This window comes from Saccopteryx bilineata, chromosome 1 (genome assembly GCF_036850765.1).
Source record: "Saccopteryx bilineata isolate mSacBil1 chromosome 1, mSacBil1_pri_phased_curated, whole genome shotgun sequence".
In the NCBI taxonomy this organism is placed as follows: Eukaryota; Metazoa; Chordata; class Mammalia; order Chiroptera; family Emballonuridae; genus Saccopteryx; species Saccopteryx bilineata.
Window position 1 is genome coordinate 13,939,478 of NC_089490.1, and position 14,934 is coordinate 13,954,411.

The 14,934-nt window shown below is 43.4% G+C and overlaps 1 protein-coding gene across 1 annotated transcript in view; it reads right to left on the bottom strand.

Moving 5' to 3' along the window:
* Window positions 1-14,934, bottom strand: part of SLC26A8 (solute carrier family 26 member 8) — a 78,848-nt gene that overhangs the window by 47,844 nt on the left and 16,070 nt on the right. Inside the window, exons 4-5 of the mRNA XM_066252916.1 lie at window positions 10,109-10,225; window positions 7,428-7,609 (exon numbers count right to left, since the gene is read on the bottom strand). Of these exons, the coding sequence (XP_066109013.1) occupies window positions 7,428-7,609; window positions 10,109-10,225 (299 nt within the window). The remainder of the gene's footprint in view (window positions 1-7,427; window positions 7,610-10,108; window positions 10,226-14,934) is intronic.

The window sequence follows — 14,934 nt, forward strand, 5'->3', positions numbered from 1 at the left end:
GTGTTCTTCTGTTTTTAGATGGACCATCCTGTAAATATCTCAAATCCTGTGAGTTAATAGCATTATTGAGTTTTATTTCCTTGCTGATTTTCTATCTAGTTGTTTTGTCAATTATTGAGAGAGGTATGTTGAAGTCTTCAATTATAACTGTGTTTTTTATTTCTCCTTTCAGTTCTTTAGTTTTGTTGCACATTTTGTGGCTCTGTTGTTTGGTGCATACATACTTTGAGTTGCTATGTCTTCTTGGTAGAGTTATCCTTTTATCTTTATATAATATCCCTCTCTTCCTCTGGTAATTTTTTTAGCTCTGAAGTCTACTTACTACTATAGTCAATTTTGCTTTCCTTTGATTTATATTTACATGCCATATCTTTCCATCATTTTACTTGCAACATTTCTATATCATTCTATTTGGTTTTTTTCCTGTAGACAGCATATTTTAAAATATGTCAATCTTTATTTTTAGTGTAAATATCACTATGTTAGGACTTATGCTTGCATATTTCTGTTTGTTCTGTTTTTATTTCTCTTCCTCTTTTTCCTGACTTCTGCAGGTTACTTGAACATTTCTAGAATTTCATTTTTATTTATCTATATTGTTTTTGGGTGTATCTCTTTGAGTAGCTTCTTTAGTGCTTGCCTTAGGCATTACACTATATATTACTCACAAAAATTAGTTGATATTTCAAAATGCACTTTCAAGATCAGGGAACATGCAGATACTCCAGTACTTTCGGCCTTTTGTGTAGTGCATTTTCACTAATAAAATAAAAGTTGGTTTTGCATCTCATTTGCATAATACAACACCTTTCTTTGAGCCATCATTTGCTTTTCTGATGTTCTTGTTTAATAAAAAATAATCAAATGCTTCTTTTTTTTTATCACTTCATATTCATTTTGAAATATCCCTTAATTTTTGTGAGCAGTATAATAACCTATTATAGTCTACTAGTGTCGACATTTTACTAATTCCAGCAAAGTATAGAAACCTTACCTCCCTTTGTTTTGTTTGTTTGTTTGTTTGTTTTGAGAGAGAGACAGACGGGGACAGACAGGCAGAAAGGGAAAGAGATGAGAAGCATCAACTCATAGTTGCAGCAGCTTAATTGTTCATTGATTGTTTTTCATATGTGCCTTGCCTGAGGGGCCCCAGCTGAGCCAGTGACCCCTTTCTCAAGCCAGTGACCTTGGACTTGAGCTAGTGGCCTTGGGCTTCAAACCAGTAACCTTTGGTCAAGCCAGTGACCATGTGGTCATGTCTATGATCCCACACTCAAGCCAACAAACCCATGCTCAAGCTAGTGAGCCTGTGCTCACACTGGCAACCTTGGGTTGTTAAACCTGAGACCTCAGTGTCCCAGGTTAATGCTCTCTCCACTGCATTACCACCTGTTCAAACATCTCTTTTGTATATAAAAGAATTGTTTTATTTTTATTTTTTATTTATTTATTTATTTTTGTATTTTTCTGAAGCTGGAAACGGGGAGGCAGTCAGACAGACTCCCGCATGCGCCCTACCGGGATCCACCTGGCACGCCCACCAGGGGGCGATGCTCTGCCCATCTGGGGCGTCGCTCTATCGCGACCAGAGCCACTCTAGCGCCTGGGGCAGAGGCCAAGGAGCCATCCCCAGCGCCCGGGCCAACTTTGCTCCAATGGAACCTCGGCTGCAGGAGGGGAAGAGAGAGACAGAGAGGAAGGAGAAGGGGAGGGGTGGAGAAGCAGATGGGCGCCTCTCCTGTGTGCCCTGGCCGGGAATCGAACCTGGGACTCCTGCACGCCAAGCCGACTCTCTACCACTGAGCAAACCGGCCAGGGCCTAAAAGAATTGTTTTAAATATTTCTTCTATATACATTTTAAAATAGTTCTTTTATATACATTTGAACTACATCAGATAAAATGTTATAATTTTGCTTCAACCATTAAACATAATTTAGAAAACCCAAGAGGACAAAAAAATTTACTATTGTATTTTCCATATTTTTACTCTTTCCATTGTTCTTTCTTCCTGATATTTCAAGATTCCTTCTTTTGCCATTTCCTTTCTTTTTGTGTGTGTGTGACAGAGACAGAGAAAGGTGTAGATAGGGACAGACAGGAAGAGAGAGAGATGAGAAGCACCAAGTCTTCATTGCGGCACCTCAGTTGTTCATTGATTGCTTTCTCATGACGTGCCTTGACCGGGAGCAAGCAGCAGAGCAAGTAACCCCTTGCTCAAGCCAGCAACCTTGGGCTCAAGCCAGTGACCTTTGGACTTGAGCCAGCAACCATGGGGTCATGTCTATGATCCCATGCTCAAGCCAGTGACACCACATTCAAGCTGGTGAACATGTGCTCAAGCCGGATGAGCCTGTGCTCAAACTGTGACCTTGGAGTTTCAAACCTGAGTCCTCTGTGTCTCAATCTGACACTCTATCCACTGCACCACAGCCTGGTCAGGTGCCATTTCCTTCCTTTTTAGGGAACTTCCTTTAGCCATTCTTCTAGGGCAGTGGTCAAACTCATTAGTCAACAGAGCCAAATATCAACAGTACAATGATTGAAATTTCTTTTGAGAGCCAATTTTTTTAAACTTAAACAATATAGGTAGGTACATTCCTTATCGAGGTAGTGCCCGCACGTGGTATTTTGTGGAAGAGCCACACTCAAGGGGCCAAAGAGCCTCATGTGGCTCGCGAGCCGCAGTTTGCCAAACACTGTTAGGGTAAGTCTGCCTGTGACAAATTCTCTTAGGTTTCCTTCATCTGAGAATGTTTTGAATTCCTCTTCATTCTTGAATGATATTTTCACTGGGTATGTGTTTTTGGATGGATAGTATTTCAGTGAACCAAAAATATTGTGCCACTTCCTTCTGGTCTGCATGGTTTCTGATAAGGAATCTGCTGTCATTTGAATTGTTTCCCCCTGTCCGTAAAGTGTTTCCTCTCACTGCCTTCAAGACTTTTTTCCATTGTTTTCAGAAGTTTGACTATGATTTGTCGTGGTATGGTTTCTATGGAATTTCTCAGCTTCTGAAATCTGTAAGATTAGATATTTTGCCAAATTTGGGGAGTTTTTACTTATTATTTCTTCATATAATTCAACCCCATCTTTTTTCTCCTCTTATTCAAGACTCTTTTCTTTTTTCTTTCTTTTTTGATTTTAGAGCGGAGAGAGAGAGAAAGAGGGTGGGGGAGGAGCTGGAAGCATCAACTCACAGTAGTTACTTCTTGTATGTGCCTTGACTAGACAAGCCCAGGGTTTCCAACCAGTCACCACAGCATTCCAGGTTGGTGCTTTATCCACTGCACCACCACAGGTCAGGCTCATTCTGGACTCTTATGACATAAGTGCTAGATCTTTTGTTTTTTGTTTTTTGTTTTCATTTTTCCGAAGCTGGAAATGGGGAGGCAGTCAGACAGACTCCCGCATGCGCCTGACCGGGATCCACCCGGCATGCCCACCAGGGGGCGATGTTCTGCCCCTCTGGGGTGTCGCTCTGTTGCAACCAGAGCCATTCCAGTGCCTGAGGCAGAGGCCACAGAGCCATCCCCAGCACCCGGGCCATCCTTGCTCCAATGGAGCCTCGGCTGTGGGAGGGGAAAAGAGACAGAGAGGAAGGAGAGGGGAGGGGTGGAGAAGCAGATGGGTGCTTCTTCTGTGTGCCCTGGCCGGGAATTGAACCCAGGACTCCTGCACGCCAGGCCGACGCTCTACCACTGAGCCAACCGGCCAGGGCCAGATCTTTTGTTGTAATCCCACCGTTCTTGAGGTTCTGTTCCTTTTTTTCAGTCTATTTTCTCTCTGTCCAGATTAATTTTTATTGTTCTTTCCTCAAGTTCATTGATCCTTTCCTCTGTCTTTTCCATTCTGCTGTTGAGCTCATCCTTTACATTTTTTTTTTTTTTCCATTTTTCTGAAGCTGGAAACAGGGAGAGACAGTCAGACAGACTCCCGCATGCGCCCGACCGGGATCCACCCGGCACGCCCACCAGGGGCGGTGCTCTGCCCCCCAGGGGGCGATGCTCTGCCCATCCTGGGCGTCACCATATTGCGACCAGAGCCACTCTAGCGCCTGAGGCAGAGGCCACAGAGCCATGCCCAGCGCCCGGGCCATCTTTGCTCCAATGGAGCCCTGGCTGCGGGAGGGGAAGAGAGAGACAGAGAGGAAAGCGCGGCGGACGGGTGGAGAAGCAAATGGGCGCTTCTCCTATGTGCCCTGGCCGGGAATCGAACCCGGGTCCTCCGCACGCTAGGCCGATGCTCTACCGCTGAGCCAACCGGCCAGGGCCTCATCCTTTACATTTTTAATGTTGCTTATTGTATTGTTTTAGTTTGAAATCTCTATTTTGGTTCTTCTTTATATTTTCCATTTATTTTCTGAGGATAGAGTATTTTTTTTGTTTGCATCTAGCATATTTATAATGGTTTGCTGAACCATTTTTTTTTTTAGAATGGCTGCTTTAAAATCTTTCCAGACAATTCTGATATCTCTGTCATCTCAGGGTTAGAATATTTTTATTGCCTTTTTTTTTTTCATTCAAGTTAAGATTTTCCTTGTTGATGGTATGACAAGTGATTTTCAATTCAGTTGTACATTTGGGTACTGTGTTATAAGATTCTAGATCATATTTAAACCTTCAGTTTTAGATAGCTTATTTTGACAAAGTGTTGGCAGGGAAGATAGAGGCTTCTGCCTTGTTATTGCCAGGTAGAAGTAAAAGTCTGGGTTCTCATCTCAGCCTCCACTGACACCTGAAGCATGAGGGACTCTCTAATACTGCTGGGAGAAGTGGGAGTTTTGGCTCCACACTAGGCTCCCACTGATACTGTCCTGGCTGGAATGCCTGTACATCTCCCCAAATGGACATCACGACAGAGGCGGTTGTCCTCATAGCTGCTGTGTGGTGGTAACAGGCCGACTCTTCACTAGGCCCCCTCTGGCATCACCCCAGCAGGGACTAGGGAGGGTGTCTCATTATTGCCCAGCAGGGATGAAAGTTCTGACTCTATCTGGCCTTCTCTGACAGTACCCCACTTAGGGGTGGATGGGCACCTCATTACAGCTCAGCAAGGGTGGAAGTCTATGCTCCCCACATGCCCTTTACTGGCAGGAATGGTGGTGATATCATAATAATTCTGTTCTTTCTTGGTGTTAGTCTGTAGTAGATCAGTTATTGTATAAATGTTTTCAGTCTTGCTAGCTTTTCCTGGTCCTGCGGCAGACTTCTGACTTTTGTTGGAGTGTTTGTTTGTTTGTTTGTTTTTTGTCTGCTCCCATTGGTAGTTTGGGTTTCTGGCCTCCTCAGCACCAAGATTAAGGCCTAGCAGGCAAAAAGAACACCAAGGGGGCTCACCAATGTGTTGTTCTTTGTGTCCTGAGGTTCTGAGCCCCCTTGCCTTCTTTGTTCCGCCTCACAGTCCTCTCACATTTGTTCTCTACGTGCTCTTCCAAGGTGGCTAGTTGTACTAAGCTGGAGGAACAGGGGAGAGTGTATCTATTCCATCTTCCTGAAAAGGAAATGTCTCCTCCTTGATTAAATAAAAGAAACCTGAGCCTCAAAGGAGAAGACAGAGTCCTATCCTAGGCCACTTAGATAATTAATAAGTTGCTGACTTATTACCTGTTATTTTGTTTTTTCCTACAACATTGTATTTTGATTTATTTATTTATTTTTTACTGCAAAAATTATATCTTCTTAAAAATTTTTGGTCTCTGTTGAAGTACCACGTTTTTTCTCTATATCCAGCAACTATAATTTACTGATGTTTACTAACACTCTGTGCAGAATGTTTTGCATGCATCTTCTCACTTAATCCTCACAAGAACCCCACAAAACTGATATTATTTCCATTTTATGCATGAGGAAATTAAGGTCCACAAAGGTAAGATAATTTAGGTATGTTCATTCAACTGACAAATGTCAGTGCTTGGGTGGGGTGGCCCACCATAATAGCTTGCTTTTGTGGGCTCGTGATAAATCCATACTGAACCAAAGATAGTCCCAGAGTAGATTAATGAAGATTAGCACTCGAGTGGATTGAGAAAAAGAGAAATAAATCTGAAACATGTATTTTCAGTTAAATTGATTGAGCTTTAGATGGTAGACTCTCAGAGAAAAATGAAAGACATTGTCAAAAATAAACTTTGAGCCCTGGCCGGTTGGCTTAGTGGTAGAGCATTGGCCTGGCATGCAGGAGTCCCGGGTTCGATTCCCGGCCAGGGCACACAGGAGAAGCGCCCGTCTGCTTTTCCACCCCTCCCTCTTTCCTTCCTCCCTGTCTCTCTGTTCCCCTCCCGCAGTCAAGGCTCCATTGGAGCAAAGTTTTCCTGGGCGCTGGGGATGGCTCTATGGTCTCTGCCTCAGGCACTAGAATGGCTCTGATTGCGGCAGAGCAATGCCCCAAGATGGGCAGAGTATCGCCCCCTGGTGGGTGTGCCAGGTGGATCCCGGTCGGGTGCATGCGGGAGTCTGACTGCCTCCCCGTTTCTGGCTTCGGAAAAATACAAAAATAAATAAATAAATAAAACATAAACTTTTATATTTTAATAAGTCGTTGATATTGTTCTCCTTTAGCTGCGGTCCTGTCCTTGCAGAGAAAGGATTCCAGGTTGGACTCCAGTGCTTACCAACCCAAAATACAGTATCTGAGCCTATCAATGTTATTCTTGTTGAAAGAATATAAAGGAATTTGTAAAAACATGAGATCATGAGTAGAATCTAACCCATTGCCCCTAGGACCCTCATTTCATCTTAGAGAAGAGACTGGTAAGAATGTTTAGTAGCTCATCCAAAAGCAATGGTGGGTGGCTTTGTCCTCTTTTGGAGACAGTGTCTTCAGGCGTTCACAAGGGTCCAGAGTTTAATGAACCGGCAGAGGCTGGCCTACAACACAGCCTCTAACAAAACCAGGCTGTCCCGAACCCCTGCTGATCAGATTATTTGCCTTTACACCAAGAAGCTTGGGAAAGCACCCAAATCTGCACGCGGTGGGTTGCCGAGGCCGGCTTCGCGGCGTGGGTGTGGTGAGACTTAAAGTTCCGATGAGCTTGTTTAAAATAAAAACACACATCACAGGGCCTGTAGTGGATCCACCTGTGCTAAACGTGCCATGTCAGGATCAAGTGTGCTTTCCTTACTGAGGAGAAGAAAGTTATCGTGCACGAGCACACAATCAGAAAGCTGAATTTAAAAAAATGAAGCTGTTTTGAGTAATAACAACAAAACTTCAAGTCAACGGTGGGTGTTTCCCGACAAGGGAGAAGTTTTGTCACAGTCTATGCACACGTCCTGCAGATTCTCCAAAACTATTCACTGAAGTCCCAGATGCATCCTAGTGGATAACGGGAGTAATTAAAGGAAGGGGGGGTGTCTATGTGTATCCCCTTTATTAATTAATTAACTTATTTACTTATTCTTCAGAGGTTTGGAGACTCAGATCCTACCTGAATGATCCCAGTCAGAAATGTTGTAGATGCCACCACACTCAAGGATCTGTTATAGGCTGTAAAGAAGAAGGGCTTAGAAAAGTCCTCTTTGATGAAAGTTCCCAGGATCATGTGGCCACTGTTGAATGGGTTCAACTTCAGGACATTAATCATCAGAGCGCTCACAAGGAAGAAGGAACCTATGGAAGATGATGTGGAGGCAGAGGTGAGGTTTCAAGTCCAGGTACACCAGAGATACTGACAAAATCAAGGCGTGATCTTATGCTGTTTTGTCCCTGATCTAAGGAACTTTTTATTTCATTTAATTTTTAAAAATTTTTTTGTATTTTTCTGAAGTGAGAAGTGGGGAGGCAGAGAGGCTCCCACATGTACTCTACCAGGATCCACCCGGCATGATCACTAGGGGGCGATGCTCTGCCCATCTGGGGCGTTGCTCTGTTGCAGCTGGAGCCATTCTAGTGCCTGAGGCAGAGGCCATGTAGCCGTCCTCAGTGCCGGGGCCAACTTTGCTCCAATGGAGCTTTGGCTGCAGGAGGGGAAGAGAGAGATAGAGAGAAAGGAGAGGTGGAAGGGTGGAGAAGGAGATGGGCGCTTCTCCTGTGTGCCCTGGCCGTGAATCTAACCCAGAACTTCCACATGCCAGGTGATGCTGTAACACTGAGCCAACTGGCCAGGGCCTAATTTTTATTTTATTTTATTTTATTTTATTTTATTTTATTTTATTTTATTTTATTTTATTTTATTTTAAAGCGTCCATTGAGAAGTTAGAAAGAGCAGGGAAAGAACTCTGGCTTCACAAACTGTGACCAAGTCACAGAATTTAGATCTTGGTGGTCCGGGTGTTAACCTCTTTCATTATGGGCATATTGAGTGGGATGCAAAGAAAATTGACTGAAAATAGATATCAGGTTCCGTTGCTGTGCCTGCTCGTAGAGGTGGTGAAAAGTGAGGTGGTGGAGAAAGTATCCGAAAGAAAGCTAAACAATAATGATGAAAAGAAAAATAATATCTAACATTTACTAAGGATTTACTAGGTGTTCAATGACACTGAGCTAAACCTGTTTCAAGCATAACCTCATTTAGTCTTTACATCGACATACTCCCATATAAGAGCAAAGGCAAACCTTACTTTTAAATGACCTGTCAGAAACAAAATTCTAATAGCCCTTACTATCAGTATTCAGAAATAACTGTGATGTGCCTTGGGAATATGGGAATGAAATGGTTCACTCATGTTGAAATGTAAAATTGACACATAATGGATTTTAATAAAAGTATGTGATATTGTCCCTGGCCAGGTGGCCTGGAGGATAAGGCATTGTCCTGGCACACCGAGGTTGTGGGTTTGATTCCCGGTCAGGGCACGTGCAAGAAGCAATCAATGAATGTACAACTAAATGGAACAACTAAGCAGAACAGTGAGTTGATGCTTCTCTCCCTTTGTCTGTGTGTGTGTGTGTGTGTGTGTCCTTTTCTCTCTCCTCGCTTCCTCTCTTTCTCTCTCAAGTCAATGGGAAAATTTTTAAAAAATATATGCGATATTGCCCTTTAAAAAGGCAGAGTAGCCTGACCAGGCGGTGGCACAGTGGATAGAGCATTGGACTGGGATGCAGAGGACCCAGGTTCGAGACCCTGAGGTCGCCAGCTTGAGCGCGGGCTCATCTGGTTTGAGCAAGAGCCCACGAGCTTGAACCCAAGGTCGCTGGCTCCAGCAAGGGGTTGCTTGGTCTGCTGGAGGCCCACGGTCAAGGCACATATGAGAAAGCAATCAATGAACAACTAAGGTGTCGCAACGCACAATGAAAAACTAATGATTGATGCTTCTCATCTCTCTCCGTTCCTGTCTGTCTGTCCCTGTCTATCCCTCTCTCTGACTCACTCTCTGTCTCTGTAAAAAAAAAAAAAAAAAAAAAAAAGGCAGAGTAGCACTCCACGTCTCAAGAAATGGGATAGTCCCAGATTAAACCAACCTCTGGAGAAAGGGTACGTCAGTCAGAATGATCAACGTTGGTTGCGTGGGGAAGCCCAGGAAAAGGTACTTCTTCACTGAGCGGATGTTGGCAATGCCCTTCCAAGACTGTTGGGGCATTTTATGATTTGATGTCTATGCAGGTTCACCTAGTAAATGTGAAGTAAACGTGCTGATGACGTGACCTCTAACTAGTTTGGTTCCTGTAACAGTCACGTCAAATTTAAAATAGTAGATGGACTTTTAATTCTGAGAAAACATTCACCCTGTCGATTTGTGTGCTTTGAGTATTATGACCACGTTCTTACATTGTAAATTAATGAACTGACATGATCATTATAAATCTGGTCCATGGCGTCTGGTTATCATGGGGCCAGCCGAAAGATGGGTCCACTCTAAAAGCACTGGCAAAATCCTTTCTGTATCTTCCTGGTTGAGAGAAGTCAGACTCCAGTGGGTGGTAACCTCAGGAAGCATTTCCTTAAATCCTTTGGGAAATCTGTTTTTATCTGGTGGTAGTGTTAATAATGACACACTACAAGTGCACAGTTTCTAAAATTTAAACACTTATCCTACAGATAGAATGTCCATCTCCTGTCTCCTTTCTTTCTACCTTAAACAAACATAGCTTTAACTTGGGTTCCTTAGCGACAAGTATATAATTGAGGTGGGGACGTCACCCACCTTGTGGTTACAGCACTGAACTCACCAATGGACAGTTGATGACATGATCCAAAAATTACGTAAATGACTGAAGAGCAGAAAGCTGCGTATGAGATATTGAAGGGAGGAATCAGTTGCCTTGCCAGCAAATTAAACGTCAGGACTGAAAAGCAAAATGATTTTAGTAAGAAACGATAGCCTGGCTTTTAAAAATCACCTTGAGTTTAAAACCGTAAAGCATATTTAAAGTAAAAATGATCTACGTACACATAACAGCTGAACCAGTGTGGTACTAGGATCCCTTGGCATACGGCCTTTCATGAGTACCTTTTACGATCTCCGTTGATTCCTAGCTTCTCTTGCTGTTGTACCACACGGCTTAGCACCTGAGTTCTAAATCACAGGCTCTATCTAACACCTTTCTTGGTGTGTTAGGTCTTCATGTGAATCATGAAAGCCAACCTCATAGCAATCAAACCTGAGCTTCCCAGAGCTCAGAAGCAGCCCCGCCCCCAGGCCCAGCCCAGTCTGAGGCCCTGGTCATTCTCCGGGACTGAATGAAGATGGAGCTGGGCAGCAGGACAAGAAGGACACTTAACTGACTGGATTCCAAGTCGGTATGCGTTGCCTCCCAGCCATACACTATTACGTTCTTTTCTAAAAAGCACCATGAGAATCAGGAAAGTTTTTTGTTTTGTTTTGTTTTTTTTTTTTAAAGATCTTATTTATTCATTTTAGAGAGAGAGAGAAAAAGGGGCAGGGGAGGAGCAGGAAGCATCATCAACTCCTAGTATTTGTTTCCCATCTGTACCTTGACCAGGCAAGCCCAGGCTTTTGAACCTGCGACCTCAGCATTCCAGGTTAATGCTTTATTCACTGCGCCACCGCAGGTCAGGGAAGAGAATCAGGAAGTTTGGAAGCAAATGGGTTACCATGCATGGTGTCACCCTTTGAGGTCTCAAGCCCATGGCTCCTGCCCTGAGGACCTGAGACCAGTGTGCTCATCTGAGTCAGTTCTGAGCCCATTGAGCCAACTTACTGTCTTGGACAAGCAAGGCTCTTTTTTTTTTTTAATGGAGACGTTCGAACATATATACAGAAAGAGAGTATCGTGAACTTCGTGTATCCATCACCTGTGTCGACAGTGGTGAGTTCGTGGCCAGTCTTGCTTCACCTCTGCCCCCGCTCCCCTCCCACTCTGTATATATTCTTTTCAAGCAGATCCAAAGACATGGCATCATTTCACCTGTAGACGTTTCAGTGTGTATCTTTAAAGACGACCCTCTTTTAACTTAACTACAATATCATGATCATACCTAAGAAACCATGGTTCTTCAACATGATCAAATCCCCATCAGTGTTCACATTCCCCTGCTTATCTCGCAAACGGTTGTTGCCGGAGGGGGGCCTCGGGGACGATCTGCAGGGGCTAATTGGTGTTCGTGCCCTTATGTGATCCCCACCCCTTTAAGTGTGGGATGGACCTTATAAGTTGCTTCTAATAAACAGACTACAGTAAAAATGATAGGTACAACTTTTGAGATTAAGTTGCAAGAAGAATGTGGCTTCTATCTTGGTTGCTCTCTCTCTCTCTCTCTCTCTCTCTCTCTCTCTTCCTTTCATTTTTTTTTAATTGAGAGGAAGGGAGATAGAGAGACAGACTCCTGCATACACCCTGACCAGGATCCACCTGGCAACCCCTGTCTGGGGCCAATGCTCCAATCGACCGAGCTGGTTTTATTACTTGAGGTTGATGCTCTCGAGCAACCAAACTGTCCTCAACCGGGGGCCAACGTTCCACCCAATCAAACCACTGGCTGTGGGAGGAGAAGAGGGAGAAAAGGGGGAGAGGAAGGGAGAGAGAAGTAGGCGGTAGCTTCTTTTGTGTGCCCTGACTGGGAACCGGACCCAGGACGTCCATACACTGGGCCGGTGCTCTCTCTCCTTCATTCAGGTCACCAGCCACCAGAGTTGGCTTCAGGGCTGTGTGACTGATGCAATCACATAGAGACCTGCCGGGGTCCAGCCCCGGGGGCGGGGATCCAGGGGTCCCACAGGAGGAGACAGCGTCGGCACGAATCGAGTGAGAGAGCCGAATTCTTTTCTTTCTCTTTATTCTCTGGTTAGCATTTACTGCCAGGCATCTCCGCCAATGGCTGGTCTAACATTACTTTTTATGCACACACACTAAGTTACAATCACATGGTATTTTGAATACATCATTGTTTTAGTTTCACTATGGTTACATATTTCTAGATAACAGTTAATTCATATCTATAAGCTACAAGTCAGGTGGTAAGTCATTCAAAGTACAGTTATACAATAACTTGAATAGTAATAACAATATCGGTACAAACTTCTAAAAGATTAGTACTAATTAATAACTATTTTACTCTTGTTGTGAGTCAAGGGCTCAGAAAGAGATAGCAGACGAAATCATCAAGGACTAGCAAAGGACCACCGCTTGCTCAGGCAAATAGCCTTGAGTTCATGTAGTGTCCTAATTCTTTTCTCACAAGACTACAAAAGGCTTGCTATTTAAGAAACTGACATAGTATTAAGAGTAATTTTTACTTAAAGATACATAGAGTGCACCTGCAAGATAGCTAGTAGCAACATAATATCAGAAGGCATTAGTTGCTATTGCTGCTATGAATCCCACCACATTCCTCTCCTTATTCTTGGAAAATACAAAAATCTCATGAGAATGTTTTACTGAGAAAAGCCCAGTGACTGTCTTCAGTGACAAAACAAGTCTTTTAACAAAACATTCTTTACTAGCCAGCTGCACTCCTATCCAAGGCCACGCAACAGGCCATTCCACTATACTTTACCTAAGATTCTAATGTCTAGTTAAACTTTATTTATTTACTATATTCATATACTAGCTAAGTTCTAACTATATTCTTTCTAACATGATTAATAAGAAGAAATTCTCCTACAAACTTAACCCTTTATGAGGGATATCATGGCCAGCCTCTTATGTTTATGAGCCCAGTTCAAGGGGTTTACAGGCTTTTCTGTGGAACTTACACCTTCTGTCTCATTTCCAAAGAAATTACTACAAATCTACAGGGAAAGCATGGTACTATTATCCCTGTGCTACAAATAATAGCACACACCTAGAAAAGGGGGGATATAAGGCCAGATTAATTCAAAAGATTAAAGGGGGAAGTATCGTTGTGCCTTTCCTTTGTGGTGACTTTGTCAACCCGCAGCTGTTGGTCTTACTGCAGTGACTCTATCTTCTTTTGCTGTGACTTTGTCAACCAGCAGTTGTGGATCTTCTCCTGCTGTTACCTAGTTAGCCAGCATTAGTGGATCGGCTCCCGACAGAGACCTGGGCTTAGACACCTCCACACTTGGCTTCATGCTCTACTCTGACCATCTTGAAATTCTGAGTAACTTTTCAACTAGGGGCCCTGCATGTTCATTTTTCACTGGGTCCCACATGGGTAGTTGGTCCTGCCAGCTGCCATGTTGTGAGGACACCCAAGCAGCCCTTGGAGAGGCCCACATGGCAAGAAAACCAGGCCTGCCGGCAAACACATGGGTGAGCCTAGGAACAGATCCTCCAGCCTCGGCAGAGCCCTGAGATGACTGACACCTTGACTGGAACCTCACGAGAGACCTTGAGCCAGAAGTAAAGTGGGTTTTGGGGTGATCTTTGAAAAAGAATCATTTGCTATTATATATTGTGCTTTCTTTTACAATCTTTGTGTTTATGTCAGGGTTCAAATAGGGTCTTTACATTGATTGATGGGTTTCTGAAGTCTCTTGTCATTTATAGGTCCCCCTTCTACCTTTCTTTCTAAGCTAGGCTCTATTGACTGCAAGAAACAGAAAACCTGCTCAAATGAGCTCAGGCAAAATAGGAAATGTATTAAAAGAGTGCAAAGGGCAGTTGGGCCTCCTTGGAGACTGGAACCAGAACTAACACCAATCAGGATCCAAGACAGCTACTTCCCCATTCTCTCTGTCTCCAGGCTTGCATGGTCTCCTGTCTTTGTTTCCAGCTTGGCGGGGGCGGGATTATGAATAATACTGCTGTGAACATTTTTATAACCAGCTTTTCTGCTGCTTAGATTTATAAGTTTCTTGAGATAATATACCCTGAAGCATAACTGCTGGGGATTTACCAGAAAATACCAAACTGTTTTTCAAGTGGTTGTGCATTACACTCCCACCAGCGTTGTGTGACAACCCCCATTATCTACCTCTGTATAGCACACGATACTGTCGGATTTTTAACTTTACTGTGTATGAGTTAGTGTGTCACTCATTTGTACTTCAATCTTCACTTCATTGATTACCAATAATGTTGATCAATCTTACTGTTTCCTTACAAATCTGTAGGAGTATATATATTATAGATTAAACCACTTGTTGGGCATATTGTTAACCAATATCTGTCCTATTCTGTGGTTTGCTTTTCAATCTTGATGGTGTCTTGAATAAACAGCCTTAACTTTTACTTAAATCAATTTTTCTTTTCCTTTTAGGCTCGTGCTTTTCGTGTCTTGTTTAAGAAATCATTTCCAACCTGTAGATCGTGAAGACATTCTCCTATATCACTCCAAAAAGTGTTTATTGCTTTACCTCTCAGAAGGGCTGACATAAGAAGTACTGACACCAAGTGCTGGCGAGGATGCAGAGCTACTGGGCCACTCAGCGACTGCTCGCAGGAGTGTGAAGTGGGAGAAGAGGTTGGCATTTTCTTAAAAAACTAAACATGCAGTGACCATACAATCCAACAATCACACTCCTGAATATTTATCCCAGAGAAATGAAGACTGTTCATCAACAGCAGCTCTATTTGTAACAGCCCAAAGCTGCAGACAATTCCAATGTCCCGGGTGGCTGAATGTTTGA